General features: G+C 45.0%; 2 protein-coding genes across 6 annotated transcripts in view; one reads left to right on the top strand and one right to left on the bottom strand.

Moving 5' to 3' along the window:
* The window catches only part of ARID4B (AT-rich interaction domain 4B), a 146350-nt gene extending 138016 nt beyond the window's left edge, over window positions 1–8334 (bottom strand). For 2 of the 3 annotated variants that reach the window (XM_074948865.1, XM_074948866.1), the window contains exons 1-2: window positions 8179–8333; window positions 7202–7265 (exon numbers count right to left, since the gene is read on the bottom strand). In XM_074948865.1, coding sequence (XP_074804966.1) covers window positions 7202–7207 — 6 coding nt within the window. In that variant the 5' untranslated portion in view covers window positions 7208–7265; window positions 8179–8333. Of the gene's footprint in view, window positions 1–7201; window positions 7266–8178 lie in introns of all 3 variants that reach the window. The other variant, XM_074948867.1, reaches the window with a different exon arrangement.
* Window positions 8335–8753: 419 nt separating this feature from the next.
* The window catches only part of GGPS1 (geranylgeranyl diphosphate synthase 1), a 58948-nt gene continuing 51666 nt past the window's right edge, over window positions 8754–16035 (top strand). For 2 of the 3 annotated variants that reach the window (XM_074948870.1, XM_074948868.1), the window contains exon 1: window positions 8754–8931. The gene's annotated coding sequence lies outside the window, so the exon portion shown is untranslated. Of the gene's footprint in view, window positions 8932–10161; window positions 10271–16035 lie in introns of all 3 variants that reach the window. The other variant, XM_074948875.1, reaches the window with a different exon arrangement.

Consider the following 16035-nt stretch of genomic DNA (forward strand, 5'->3'; position numbering starts at 1 on the left):
GTTCGGTCAGCAAAAGTTGCCTTTTGCTGACCAAAATGTGTACTGTAGAAAATGCCTAAGTTTTCAGTAAAGGCACTTAAGCAATTTGGGGGAAGACCAATAGACTTGCCCCTCCATCTTCCCACAAAAAGGCCACACAGCTTTTTGAAGTCTGAACCTTTGAAAGGTTGTCTCATTCAACTGAGAAACATTAGCTATATGTATTCTGTGGTGATATCAGCACACTGTGTAAGAATTCACATTTTCTTCTCTCTGACTTTAAAATATAGCGCAAAAAACTTCATATCTTTTTAAAACGTACAAATGTAGCACACAACATTTTGCAGTCCTAAACCACATACAAATTCAACAATATATATAGCAATCATATTCTCAGATTATAAAAGCTACTGATTGTCCAGTTAAAAATGTTTTACTGAGGATTAGCATCATACATTCAGTGTTGCAGCTTCTATTATTACATTAAGTAGTATCTTCTGTACATTAGTTACCCTACTTGTAAAAATACTGATCCAAATATATCTGATACCAAGATTGAGAACAATCTACTTTCCTCCTAGGCTCATTTACTGGTAATTGCGACAGACTGACAATATCCTATAATATCCAGAACAAACCTTGAGGAATTAAGATAATGTTTACTGAATTAAACTGAACCTTACTGAATGAGGGTTAATAAATTTGGGGTATTAAAAATGCAACTGTGTACATGTTATTATAGTATTGTATGTACATTCTCTAGTAGGGAGAGGATGCTAATGTACTTCCTCCCTTATCAGCCCTTTGAAGCCACCCCCTGGAAAAGCTACATAAATACTAATACAAACTAGATTCTTCAGGGACCAACAAACAAAGATAAGGTTTGGGGGTAAATACCCTAGTTTTAAATGGACTCAGGGCCTTCTTCCTGATCCAGCAAATGGACAGAACCCTGGTCCAAGGAGGGCCCCAATCCTTACAGTAGGGTTGGAAGGACTGGGCCTACTGAGATTTTGTAAGACTGCAGGCTTACTCTCAGCTGAAGCTGTCACAAACTGGTAACCACAAGGGATCTCCTTGGGTGGGGGGTTGAAGGACTGCTCCTGACAGAATCCACGTTAGGATGAAAGTAAGCTTATTAGCACATGTGTAGGTTCCTTTATTGGCTGTAATATGTTTTTTTTGTAGTGCTTTTTAACCTTCAGAATAAAATAAGTGTGTTTACACCTGTAAACAGTTTCTAAAGACAAAGCAAGCAGGTGTACGTGTACAGCCTGTCTTGGCTGGGAATAACACAGTGAAGACAGGGATTTGTGCAGCCTGGATGCTGGTCTCTGTCCAAGGAAGGCAACTACTGAGGAGCTGAAGTCTGAGAGTAGGTGCTCTTGCTGGACCACTGAGGGGAAATACAGAAGCATTTACCCTGAACTGTGATCGTAACAAACTTTCCTCATTTAAAGCAGACCTCTCCCCCCAACAAGCTAGCCTAGGTTACCTCACAGCTCCTGTATCACAGTTTCTACTAAATGATTCAATATTAAAGTAATGGATTTTCAAATTATACACTTGTTATATGATATAAGGCAGCTGACATTTCAGCTATGAAAGACGTCAAATTCTATCCAGTCTAAGTTATTCAGACATGTTCTATAAAGCAGTGTTTTCTTTTCTTTCTGCGTAACTATGTAAGCATGAGGAAATTGAAAAGTGACCAGAGGTTGCTTAGTAAGGGGCATATAGGGAGCACTACTTTTAAATGCAGTGGTTTCTTACAAACCAAAAACCAATTCTGGAGAAAAATACACCACAAGTCTTACCTGTTCTCCTAACTCCTTCACGTGAGCAGTCCCCAACTAGTAGTGTTCCTGTGCCACCCCAGCACTTCTGCTGCGGCCCACACAGCTGATTAGAAAATGAAGGTCACTAAATTCCTAAACTAGTTTCCAGACTGTAGCATGAGCATCAGAGCTGTTGGCTTTCAGCTGACTTGTGCTGCAGGATGGAAATTAGTTACTAAAAGTTTAGAAGACATATTTCACTTTAGTCTATCATGTGTATATAACACAATGGACTGGAGTAGCAGACTGGCTTTTAGGCAGTATAGTTGTAGCATAAGCATGCACCAGTGACCTCTGTAGGAGAGCTAGATAGGCCACTGTGAAATGACTGTTGTTGAAACCAATATGTAAATTCAGAATGAAGATGTTTAAAAAACACATTCTTCCCATTGCATAGTTTTGTCAGTTTTGAATGAGCACCCCACAACACCTGAGTCTATGGAATACAAACATATCCACAACTATGTAAAACTGTAATTTAGGCTTGGCATATCAAAGCTCCAATTTTAAAGGTCAAGGTTACAACCACATTAGATCTAACCAGACACACAGCAAAACCCCGTTTATCCAATCTAACTGGCACCAGGGCCAGATCGGATAATCAAAAATTCGGATAATCCGGAGAATGGGACAGTGCAAGGCTGCAGCACAGTCTAGCGGCTACAGGAGAGATCGTCCACTTCTGGACCTGTGTGGCTGGTTGTTTGGTGAATACAGAGAGTTGGATAAAGGAGCGTCAGATAAATGGGGTTCTACTGTACTTGGTTCACAGTGCATCTCTATAGTTTCTACAAAATTCACTACTTCTGTTATCATACAGCTAGTCAACATCAAGTAAATTTCCAAGCCACAGTGAGAAATTTTATGCTAAGTGATCTCACTAATAAAAGGTAAAGGAAAATACTTTCATAAACACTTCTAATTTTTAAATACCTAACTATAGAGTTTCAGTTCCAATTAAATATCTGCAGCCCTAACCTTTAGATTAAAAAAACAAAAAAATGTACACCTCATGTTGTAGGTCTTTTTTGTAGAGTTAATCCCCTGACTTTAAAAAAATGTTAAGATAGAAAGCTTACAGACGGCTTTTCAACAATTGTGTTACATAAAACTAGTTGTTGGAACATAATTATTTCATAAATAGGTACCTGCTGGCAATCCAAGATTCTTTAACCATCTGAAACACTCTTATTTTGCTAAGAGTCATGTGCAAGGCATGCAGTGTGATTAAGAAAATCCCAACTAGAACTCAGAAATAGCTACAGCAATTCACACACCACTCTAGCCTTTCTCTAGTATAGGCCAATATGTGATTATAAGAGGGAAAAAGCTTTGTTTACCTCTAGTGGAACATCCAGTTTGGTTTTATTCCAACATTTATATAAACAAAACTGTAGGGTTTTTTCATCTTTGCAGCTTATGCACATAGCACTCTTGGTAGGTTGAGGTGGTATGTATTAGTATACAAGGGGATTAATTTCCTTGGATCTGGATATGCTGTTGTGGGGAATACACTGCTATCACTGGCTACAGGGGGTGGTATACATGTTAGGACATAATTTCTCAAGACAGAGGGCAAGGAGGCATATCAAACTTTCGCCGGGGGCAGGGAAATGGCAAGACAGGCCAAATGGCCAGCTGATTTGAGCCTGGGCTGCAGCTAGTGCTCTGAGTGGACCCTAGGATTGCTTCACAGAACACAACTCTCACAGGAGAGCCATGACTGGTCTGTGGTGCTGTCAGTCACAGCAGCTCTAGATGGGAGGGGACTCCACCTGCTGAACTCCAACCTGTGGTAGAGAGTACTGACCCTGGTGAGCAGGAATACCTAGAGGAGTAGTATGTGGAGTGGCAACCCCTCCCTCCCGGCAGAATCCCCTCCATGTGCCCCCCCCCCCCAAGCGAGGTTGCTGTCTGGTCATTTAAAGCTGGGGCAGTAAAGTGTGTGGGGGCACTGCCAGGTGGGGTTACAAGGAGTACGGGGGTGAGCGCTGCCAGGTGACCTGGGAGAAGCATAGAGGTAGAAGGGCCCTGCTGGGGGGGGGGGCCTGTCAGGTGATCTGGGGGGATGAGTTTGTGGGGGCAGTGCTGGGCAGTATAGTAAATAATCACAACAATGCTTCTGAAATAGGCTGATCTTTACATATTTATCTTAAAAAAAATATCCAAGAGCTTCCAGTGGCTTAAGTGGCCCGTGGACCCCAGCTGAAAGTTGTCCCTCCTACTGAAATCTGAAATGGTGCCTGTGCCCTCATGGATGTGGGGACAGGTCCATGTTAAAAAAATGCTAAGGCGGGAAGTGACTCAAAAAAGGATGAGAAACCCTGTGTTGGGAGACAGTATCACTGTTGTTCCCCACACAGTTCCAAGCCATAACTAAGCATGTTAAGTGAACTTCCATTTGTATCACTTTACTACTACTACTTAGTTCTTATATAGCATTCTTCCTCCATGGAGCTTTACAAAGAAGAGTAAATATCCTATTCTCTTTACACATATGGGAAGAATATGGCATAGTAAAGATGAACTGTTCACACAAAAAGAGCCAGTGGCAGAAATGGGAATAGAACACAGATCGCCAGACTCCCAAATTAATGCCCTACCACAGAATACACTGCCTCCTTCATCTGAAGGAAGGATCACTAAAACAATAATCAAGGCTTAGGCCCCAATCCTGCAATGAGCACAATACAGACAGGCTCACAGTAAAACTGGGTCTTTAGAGTTCCATCCTCTAAATGCAAAAATGTCCTTTATAAACAAAATCAGTCACATTTTTTAAGATGCATCCTGCTCTGTTTAATCAGTCATCCAGTTACTCTGTGATGCCGGTGCATAGAAAAAAAGAATTCCCTGTTCACTCTCTTCTATTACTTCTGATTAGACAAACTTGTATCCTTGCAATATTCTTATGGATATACAAATTAATTTACAAGATTGTAAACTGATATACATTTAGTTAGCATGAGACATGCTGTATTACTCTTTGGAAGCTTAAAACCAGCTAAAATTTTATTTTATTTTTGTGCTGTAACTCTAAAAAGGAGCTTCACTGTAACTAACGTCTTCCGATTTAAATCCCAAATAAATTTATAGGGAAACTCCAGACAGCTGGTTTGCTCATCTTGACCACACAGAAGTTCAGATCTCATCATGAACAAATCATAAAACGTGTTAAAATCCTGCTAAAAAATTAAACTTCTTGTGGCTATGGCAGTCTGAATCTTACGTATAACTAAAGAAACTTTTAGCTTTTGTTAAAATACTGTGTAAAATATGGATCTATAAACAGGATTTTGTGTTTGATATTTAAGCTTTAAGCCTTTTGCTACTTATTCAATTGAGCTAAAAGAGGGGTTTTCACGCTGTGCTATAGCACACTTTCCCCTCACATTTGTGATTGCAGACTTCCTCACCTCCACAATTGTATATGTAGTAGGCACTTAGTGTTGTTCAGATACTGTCGTTAAAGGATCCATCTATCTCCATGGTAATTACACATTTGTTTACATAGAAAAGTACTATTAGAAAAGTATTTCTATATATTTAGCTGCCTTTAGATCCTTCTGGAAAAAAAAAGTTCACCACTCTGTCTCCTTTTATTCTAGATCAGCGGTTCTCAACCACGGTTCCGGGGTCCACACACAGGTTTCAGAGAGTCTGACGGGCAGGACCAGTATTAGACTTGGTGGAGCCCAGGGCAGAAAGACGTAGCCCCGTCATTCAGGGCTGAAGATTGAGGCCCAAGACCTGCCAGCTGGGGTGAAACCGAAGCCTGAGCAACTTTACTTTGCGGGCCTACCGGCGGTGTGGAGCCCTGGGCAGTGGCCCTACTTGCTACTCCCCAATGCCAGCCTTGGCTTTATATGCAGAAAAACAGTTGTTATGGCACAGGTGGGCCATGGGCTTTTTATAACATGTTGTGGGGGCCTTAGAAAGAAAAAGGTTGAGAACCCCTGCTCTAGATTTCATCTCCTGCCCCTATGTGTTCCATCTCCCCACATGGACACAAGTAGAAAGAGCACCATGTATTTAGCCAACACTCCACAGACCAGCAAGTCATGGACACAATTTGGGAACTTCCATATAACACTGCCATAAAAGTTTAACTATAGTTTTTATTTCTTACTAGATGCAACCTATTAATGAAATACCAATATTGGCGCACTACTTTAGGCCTCACTAGTTATCCCCCCCATTAAAGAAAAGATATCGGGAATAATAGTTAAAACTGTACATTTTATGGCTCTTTCATTAGTAACCAAAAGGAATGTACTGAACGTTAAGTACTTTACTGTGCTTAGTATTGCCTACTGAATCCAGTTAAATAGAACTGTTTGTATTCTCTGCTATTTCTAGTGTTTCCTGAATACAATGGTGTATATACATTTGATATAATATACATATGGGCACACCAAAGAGGTATGACTCTCGCTGGAGATTATTGTATTTCACGATGAATAATAAAGCTGACAGGCTGTACATATATTCCAATATTTTTTTCCTGCAGTTATACGACAAATGTAGTTAATAAGTTTTCTAAAACTTAGAAGCCAGATTTAACGCAGCACGATGGGGGCATGATCCTGATTAAGAACTCTGCGTGCTGTTGCAATACAAATAACAGCATTTAAAACAAGACACTGTATTCACCAAGAGTAAAATCAAGGAAAAGACTAATAATCACACTTGTTAAATCTACTAATGAAAAGCAAGATTCTTCACAAAAACATCTAAATTGAGTGGAACAATCACTTCTATCGGGCTTGCCTACTATACCAAGTATCAATGGTCTACAAATGCCTCTGACTGACAATGGTGTATGTGGATACTGCACACAACACTAAAAAGGAAACTAAAAAGCTGTTTGAAAATCATTCTGCATCCTACAGCACTACCTTCACTGCAGAGCAACCCTTGTACAGACACCACCTCATCAGCTCACAATTATTAATTCTACAGAACTCCCGTTAAGGCACAGAAAGTAAATCCATCATTTAACCTCAATTAATGCAAACATGACTGGCTGACATTTCCTCTGCAAGGTTACTTTCCGAAGCGGAGTGATTGTCCCCTATCCCTTCGTCAAGCTTGGGCCGGCAGCCATGTCCTTATTCCCCTACAAATGGTTGTTTCGGAAAGGGAACGACCTGCTCGCAGTGAACTTACACAGTCCCTCAACAAAACCCGGCAGAGCCAAACCTGCACAGCAAACACCAAAGGCATCTAAGGCACCCCACGGCAGTGGGGCGAAGCAGCCTGCAGCCTAGATCACAACCAGCGCCGAGCCTCGCACCGGGGAGTGGGGCCGGGACAAATCGTGCACCATTCCCTCATGCAACCCTCTCCCCATCCCTTCCCAGACAGAGAGACGATGGTTTTACCTTCATGATGAGCTCAGGCTGCGGAAAAAAGCCCCCGATCGGGGCTGAGCGGCCGAGGCTGGACCTGGAATTAAAACAAAGCACTGAGCCAGCGCACCAGCCGTTTGCACCGGAGCCTGGCGGGGGGGGGGGGGGGGCGGCGGGGGGAATCGGGCAGGGGAGCCGCCGGGATCCTGATCAAACCCCCTTCCCCCAGATCCCTCCACCCCCCATTTGAGATACCTCCCCCATTCAGTCCCCCCACCCCCACCCCCACCCCGCTCGGCCACTGCTTTCCCTCCAGCCCACACACACCGCGGCTCGGCTTCCCCTTCACTCGCTGCCATTGACGCCATTTCTGTCAGAGGAGGAGAAACTTGCCACAACAACAACCCACCCCCAGCCTCTCCGGCTGCTCCAGGATAGTCCCAGCTCCGCGCCCAGCTCACGGGGGTCGGGGCTCTCAATCTTCTCCCCAGAGACCTGCGGGCTGGAGGGGGGCGGCGATGTCTGAGCCCTGGAAACCCCCCCCCCCACTTTGCTGCTGCGGCGGCGGGGGGGGGGGAGGCCGCTGCTCCTCCATTGTATGAGGAGGAGACGGGGGGGGTGGCGGCAGCTCTCCCCGTTGGAGGGGCTGCGGCTTTGTGGATCCCAACAGAGGCGGCAGCTTCTCCCACCCCCATAAAAGAAAGCGCTGACTCCGCGACAGGAGTTGCAACAGCAACAGCCGCAACTGCCCAGCGCAGCGGGCAGGACCCGATCAGCAACGAGGCAGCCCCCCCTCGCCGCCCCACAGCGACTCCAGCCCTTCGCCCACCCCCCACCTCACGCGGGGGGGAATCAGCGAGTGCCGCCGCAGTCTCGCCAGGACAAAAACAACCCCGCTCCCGCCTCGGAACGGCCGCAAGCAACGAGCCCCGAGCGGAGCGGAGCCGCCCCGCTCCCTTACCCGCTGGCGGCGGGGCCGGGGCGGCTCTTTCTCCTGCTGTCGCTGTTACCTTTGTTCCGCGGCGCCCGCCCGCGGCTCCCCCTGACCCGGGAGGAGATGGGGGACGAAGCCTCCTCCCGGCTCCGGACCCGTTGGCTTGGCGCTGGCCCCGGATCAATCCCCCAGCAAGGGCTCTGGCTACGGCTGCAGCTCCGCGCTGCGTATGATGGGACCGATCCCCCCCCTGCCCGGACCCGGCGCTGGCTGTGGCTGCTCCGCTCCGAGCCTCTCGCTCCCCTCCCCCCACCTCACAAAGTGACTGACGGATAGAAACCCGCCCCCTTCCCGCCCTGCTCTTTCTCTATTGGCCCGGAAGCGGTAAGGCCCACCCATCTCCCTGCACCATTGGCCCCCATATCGGAAACACTAATGTCATTTTTCCACCAATTCTATGGAAACAGAGACTCGACGCCGCAGAGGCTCATGGGTAACGCGGTTCTTTTCCTCGCCACTCTTCGACGCCCGTGAAGCAGCTGAGCTTCGCACTCGAACCACAAATCCCATGATGCATCGCGCGTGAGGGGTCTCCAGGGGGTGGGGCGAATAGAGGGCTAATTAAAACAAGTGGGAGGACCTAGCGCCTGCGCAGTGAAGCCCTGGTGGCGCATTTTCCCCCCAACAGTGGAGGGTGGTGGCGGTAGCAGTTGAGGTGGAAGTGGGTGGAGTTTTTAACACCCTGCTGCCGGTGTCGGAGTTGGGTAGCGTCTTGGCCCAGCCTGGGAACGTGGAGGCGGCAGGCGGCGGATGGTGACCCCGGCTGGCGGTAGGTGGGGGGTTCGGGTGTCGCCGGTCCCCTCCGCCAGCCCCCGTGCCCTGGGGGCGCGGTCTCCCCGCTGGTCGGTCCGTGTCGCCAGACCGGCTCCTCTGTGCTGCGGGGGGAGGCTCCCTGCGGGGAGCGACACCTGCCCAGCCCCCTGGCGCCTACCCGGCCCGCTGAGCTGGGCTCGGTGCCGCGCTCTCCGGGGCAACGTTGCGCTATGACACGAGCGCCCCGCTGCGCGCCGACCTGCCCGGGTCCTGGCCGGCGGGCTGCGGGAAGCGGAAGCGGGTCTCGCCGCAGCCCCCGGGGACGGCGCAGCCCGGTGCCTGCAGCGGGTCCTGCCCTGCCTGACCGCTCGGCCGGCAGGGAGACCTTAGGGGAAGCAAAGGGCCGGTAGCATCCAGACTCCCTATTCGCTTCGTTCCGGGGGGTCAGGGGGTCGTGCTGAAAGCGGACTCAGCCTCTGAGGCTGGCGCCTCCGCGGGAGGCAGTGCTGAGCTGGCTCCAGATTTCTCGGGGGCTGCAGGGGCCGCTGCTTGGTTTCTCTCGGGTTTTTGCTGAAATGGCGCTGTAATTTAAGCAGCAACAGCGTTTATATGTAATCAAAGCCACTGCTGGAGTTGATGTACCCAGCTTTTGGCAGAGGTTAGCAATAGATGGCCCTCAGTGCAGGTTTAGCCATTTGGTGTTCTTTTGAGTATTTATCTTCCTTTGTGACGATATTTAAAGTGCAGCTCAGCTCTGAAAATAGTGTAGTTGTGGCATAGTTGGGTTCCATGGTGATGTTTCTCTAACTTCAGTTTCATTCAGTTCACAAGTTAAAAGATTGTATGTCTGAACTGCCAGTCCTGCAAATTTAATGTAGGTTTTTAAAAGCAGAGCTGTTTTTCTCTGCTTTCTTTGTTACCACTGAAAATAGACTTTGGTAGACCAAATTCTGCCCTTAGTTACACCTGACAACCCTATGGATGATGGCTTGGATCAAAGATAGTGTTTGCCAAGACATCACCTCTTACTGCTGTGTAGGTGCTGCTGGGCTAAAAGTGACTTTAAAGTAGTAAAAATCTGCACTTATGTATTCAGTCATTACTAATAGATACTAAATCTGCAATAAGATGGTATTTTTATGTAACTTCTGACCATGGCTAATCTTTTTAAGTGACTGGGGGAATTCTGCACCACTGTATGTGCACAGAATTCATGTCCCCTGCAGATTTATTTGTTTCCTTGCAGAAAAAATTCCTTTGACAGGGAAGCAAAGGGAAGCTGCAAGAGCAGTCACGCACCACTCCCTAGCAGCGCAGGCACGTTGTTTCAGGCACCCAGAGCAACCAGTGGAGAGGTAAATCACCGCGGGGCTGGGGACACCCCAGCCAGTGGCTTTTATCCTGAGCCAGCCTCAGCTGCTAGTCCTGGCTGGGCTGGAGGCAGGAGAGGATGGGACGACTTCTTCCCCTGTGAGGAGTTGCTGGGGCTGTGTCAGACCCACCCCCAGAAACCTTCCCCAGCTGCAGAAAGCTCAGCATCCTCAGCTGTGGGAGGAGGGGTCTCTGTACAGGGAGCTGCTCCCTCATGCCTCTGCACCTCCCATACCCAGATATCCCTGCCAAGCCTCACCTGGTACATCCAGAACCCCCCTTAGTCCTCCATACCAGAACCCCACCCCCCCTGCACCCAGACCCCCACCCTTGCGCCCAGGCCACTCTCCACTGAACTTCCTGCTCTCAAACCACCCACCCTGATGCCCCGTGCCCTGTACCACCCTGAGTCCCCACATCCAGATCCTCATGCCACTGACCCCCAACTAGCTGCACCCCAGAGCCCCACCCCTGCTGATACCCCCCCCCACTCTCAGACCCCTCCACTGAGCCCCAACCACCATCACATGGAAGTCCCTGCACAGTCCGATTGCCCCTGCAAACCCCACCACCACCAATGAGCCTCTATGCAGCCAGATCTCCCCCCACACCTACACCCCCCACTGAGCTGCCTGCACCCAGATTGTCCCACACAGAAGCCTCTCGCCCCACACCTGGATCCCCCACATTGAGACCCTCCACACTTGGATCCTGCCTGCCCCACACGTGGTGCAGAGGGGCAGGGCCCCAGGGTGTTTCTGGGGCAAGCCTAAGTCTTGTGCTGCGTCGGGGTCAGGTGCAGCCTTACTGCAGAGTCCGTATCTGGGGGTGACTGTAGGGTGATCTCCTGCCTTTGTGCAGCCAGTGGCCTGTACTCCCCACTTGCCATGCTGGAGCCTGTCATTTATTTATTGACAAATTAAACTTGCAGAATTTTGCATATTTTAAAAATATTGTGTGCAGAATTTTTAATTTTTTTGTGCAGAATGCCATTGAGTAAAACTTTTAAGATAAACCTGTAAATTGGCTCAATAGGAGCCATTTCAAGGACCTGCTGAAACAGTAATAGTAAAAACTGCTTGGCATTCTTGAACTGCTTAGATTGCTAAAACTGGAAATTAACTTGTAATGCACATGTTTTGGACAATGAGACTAGTCCGGTTTTAATTTCTAGTTTTCTTAGATGCTGTTGCTCTACAAATTGCAGACAGTATTCAGAGACAAGGTGGGTGAGGTAATATCTTTTATTGGACCAGCTTCTGTTGGTCAGAGAGACAAGTTTTCAAGCTTATGCAGAGCTCTTTTTCAGTGTAAGCTTGAAACATTGTCTCTCACCAACAGAAGTTGGTTCGTTAAAATATGTTACCACATCCATTTTGTCTCTCTAATAGCCTGGGACTGACACAGCTACAACAACGCTGCAAACGCTGGAGGTCATGTGCTTAAATAAAAATATTTTAGAGGACATTTTGAATAAATCTAAGTTGCATTCATCTACATTTTGTGTTCCCTTAAATGTTGAAGGGATCCTTATGTTGAAGGAGTTGGCTAAGCGATACTCACAAAATAGAATGCATTGAGCTAGCCAATTAGATTACTATATAGTCTAGTACCTCCTTGACCGCTTAAGTTGTTGTGCTGCATGTCTACTTCAATTCTTTGTCTTTTAAATTGAGAGCTCTTTGGAAAGTGCTAAATACTGTGGATGTTAATGTAAACAAGTAATAGAATTGGTGGTAATAAAATGAGTGCAAAAATTAAGATAAAAGTTAAATACTCTCTTAAAGTGTATAATTTACTGAGCTGTTTTGGCAACACTTGCCACCCTTAAGAAATAATTTCTTCACAAGTGAAATATGTAGCTGCCTGTGGAGTGGAACATACCTCTTTTGGTACCAACAACACCATGCAGCAGTCTAGGAGGCAAAGTGAAGAATAAATTTTCAGACTGAAACTGAACATTGTAAACTAATATAATAACCAAATTGGGATTTGGCCAAAACAGCGTTGTGAACACCTCTGCTCTTGCAAAGAGGCTATGGAAGCTTTTATAACAAACAACTTTTCTATATTAGGTCTGAAATAGAGCCTCTCTTTGTACGTGCTTTTTAACCCTGCTGGATCATCATCTTAGCTGCTGAATTGCTGATGCCACTTTCTTTGGAGGTCTCTTGTTCGATCACTGGTTTAGGTGGCATAATGACTTATATTTTAAGGTGTGTCTACACTGGCGCATTCAGGACAGTAAAGCCAAATTTATTGATTACAAGTCCAAAAAGGACCATTGTGATTGTGTAGTCTGATCTCATATATAACACAGGCCATAACTTCCTCAAAATAATTCCTAGAGCATATCTTTTAGAAAAAGGATTAATGATGCAGAATCCACCATGACCCTTGGTAAATTTGTCCCAGTGGCAAATTACACCTTCCTTCCAGTCTGAATTTGTCTTGCTTCAGCTTCCGGTCATTAGATTGTGTTATACCTTTCTCAGCTAGATTGAAGAGCCCATTATTAAACATTTGTTCCCCACGATACTGTAGACTGTAACCAGGTTACCTCTTAACTTTCTAAGCTAAATAGATTGAGCTCTTTGAGTCTATCAATATAGAGCAAGTTTTCTAGTCTTTTAATTGTTCTCGTGGCTCTTCTCTGAAAGCTCTCCAATTTATCAACATTCTTCTTGAAGTACGGACATCAGAACTGGACACTGTATTCCAGCAGCAGTTGCACTAGTGCCAAATGCAGAGGTAAAATTATCTCTGCTCCTGCTCGAGATTCCTGTGTTTATGCATCCCAGAATTACATTAGCTCATTTAGGCACAGCATCACACTAGAAGCTCATGTTCCACTAGTTATCCACTGTGACAACCCCCAAATCTTTTTCAGAGTCACTGCTTCCTGGGAAAGAGGCCCCCATCGTATAGCATGGCCTACATTCTTTGTTAGATGTATATATTTACATTTAGCTGTATTAAACTGGGCACAAGTAAACAATGTGTTTTATCAAATGATCTCTAGATTGTTCTGAATCAAGGACCTGTCCTCTTCATTATTTACCACTCCCAATTTTTGTGTCATCAACAAACTTTCAGGTTTCAGAGTAACAGCCGTGTTAGTGATTTTGTTTTCTTCCAGGTCATTTATAAAAATGTTAAGCTTAGGGCCAAGAACCAATCCCTGCTGGACACGACTGGAAATACTATTCGATGACTATTTCCTGTTTATAGTTACAGTTTGAGAGTTATCCATTAGCCAATTTTAATCCACTTCACATGTGCCAGTTTTATATCATTCTAGTCTTTGAAGTGTTTTGCGGTATCAAGTGAAATGCCTTAAAGTCAAAGTATACTGTGTCAAAACCATTACCTTCTTCAACCAAACTTGTAATCTCATCAAAAAAAATAAAGTTAGTTTAACAGGGTCTATTTCCATAAACCCATGTTGTTTTGCATTAATTGCATTACCCTCCCTTTATTTATTAAACAAGTTCTGTATCGGCAACTCCCGTATTTTGCCTGGGATCAATGAGAGACTGACAGGCCTATAATTCCCATGTCATCTCATTTACCCTTTTAAAAAATTTTGCACACATTTGCTTCTTTCCAGTCTTCTGGACCTTCCCCATTGCTCCAAGACATTGGAAAATCAGCATTAAAAATCCAGTGAGCTCCCCAATTAACTTGAATCCCAGAGGTTTAAAAGAGCTATCTGGAGCTGCCAAGGTAAAAATATCTAACTTTAGTAGACATCCTCCAGAGAGATAATGAAATGGAAAGTGTTATCACCTTATGAGACTGTATCATCTGTTTTTCCCCCAAATACAGAACAGAAATATTTATTGAACACTTCTTGCCTTTTTCTGCATTTTTATTGATTCTACCTCTTTCATCTAGTAAAGAACAAAAAGAATGCTGGTAATAGTCCATAATATATTTACAAAACTCTTTTTTTTTCTTATTGTCCTTAACTCTGCTGGACGTAGATTTTTCTTTTTTCGTTGTGTCCCTTAGCTTCCTTTATCAGCTTGCTATAATTTCTAACTTCTGCCTTATATTTATTATCAACTTTCCCTTTTTTTCCCCACTTGTTTTTTATCTATATCTATATCCATGCTTTTACTTCCCCTATAAAACAGATTAGTTGTTTTGTTTTTTTCCTTTGGTTGTGGCTTTTTGGGCATCTAGTAAGGTGTTCTTAAATGATTTCCAGTTATCATTCATTTTTTCTAATTAAATTCTTCCTCCCAGCTGATTTGGCTCAGAATCGTTTTCAGCTTTGTGAAATTGGCCCTATTAAAGAACCAAATATATATATTATTTTACTAGTCTGGACTTTATTCTGCTTGCACATTTATGATCACTTGTACCTAAGCTACCATTAATTTTAGTGCTATAACCACTTCCTCTTCTGTTCAGACAAGGTCTAATAAAGAATTCCCCTGTGTTGGCTTCAATATATCTTGGGTTAGGAAATTGTCCTCTGTAATGTTTAGAAATTCCAAGAATGTTTTAGTACGGGAAGCATGAGACTTCTAGCATATGTCAGTCAAACTGATGTCCCCTGTAAGCATGCACCTTTTTTTCCTAAATATTATAAATAGGTTCATATCGGGGTGGTCATCCTATTCCGTAGTGTGATTTGGTGATCTGCACCAGATACCAACTAATACCCCATCTGTTAGGGCATTGATCCGTACGCATTCAAGATTACTGTCTTCTGAGTTATCAGTGACTCAGAAATAGGGAATGCTATCTTTGACATAGTGCCTCTCCCCCTCTCCTTTTGCCCACTCCATCCTTCTCAAATATGTTATAGCCATTTGTTTTAATATGCCAGTCATGCACATAATCCCAAAAGTTTTCAGTAATATCAACCAGATGAAATTTGTGCTCATAAATGAGCAATTCCAGACCCTTTTATTTGTTACCCTAGCTCCTAGCATGAGTGCAGAGGCAATTCAGGAATTTCTTCTGTGGCCTTTGGTTCCTTGATTGGTGTTATTCACAGTGTCTTTTATATTTTTGTGTGTGCGCAGAGTGCTCGTATCTTCCATCTTTTTATCCTTCTTTTTGCTATTAGTTTAACTTAAATTCACACCTTCTGTTAATTGAAAACGGCATGTTAAATCCCTGTGAATGCGCTCATTCAGAAGTAAAGTGGCCTTAGTTTGCTCAAATTTAATTCAGTGACCTGGAGATGTGTTGGGTGACAGAGATGACATGAAGCTGACTGAGAGCATTTTGTTTTTTCATTGGGAAACAGTCAAGGAGTATAGTTAGTTATTTAAGTCTTTTTTCCTAATTGGGGGCTCTCAAGCTCCTTCATATTGTGGACCATATATGTTAATAGAGCAGGTTTCATCGATCACCTTCAATCCTGTTTCCAACTGCATAACTTCTTTATGATAACTTGATCAGTTGCTTGCTTTCTCATTTTTTTCATGTATTTGTACTAAGGCATGTCTAATGCAATAGGCAGGGTGGGGAATTTGTTCTTAGTCTTCATCTCCCTCTCCAGTTTCTAGTGGTGTTTTTTCTCTTGTTCCGTGTACAAGTTTCTCTGCCACCTTGTGCAAGAGGACACGCTTCTGTTGCCTGTATGGTGGGGGTGTGTGTGGCTTTTTTGTTGTTTTTTTTTAATCCCTTCCCCTGCACGGACTTTCTTGTCACTCTGTTCTTCATTCTACTGGATGTGTTGCCTTGCCACCTGACCCTCTTGCAATGGATCTACTGCCTGACTGCTTTG

The sequence above is a fragment of the Natator depressus genome, chromosome 3, assembly GCF_965152275.1.
Source record: "Natator depressus isolate rNatDep1 chromosome 3, rNatDep2.hap1, whole genome shotgun sequence".
NCBI classification, from domain to species: domain Eukaryota; kingdom Metazoa; phylum Chordata; order Testudines; family Cheloniidae; genus Natator; species Natator depressus.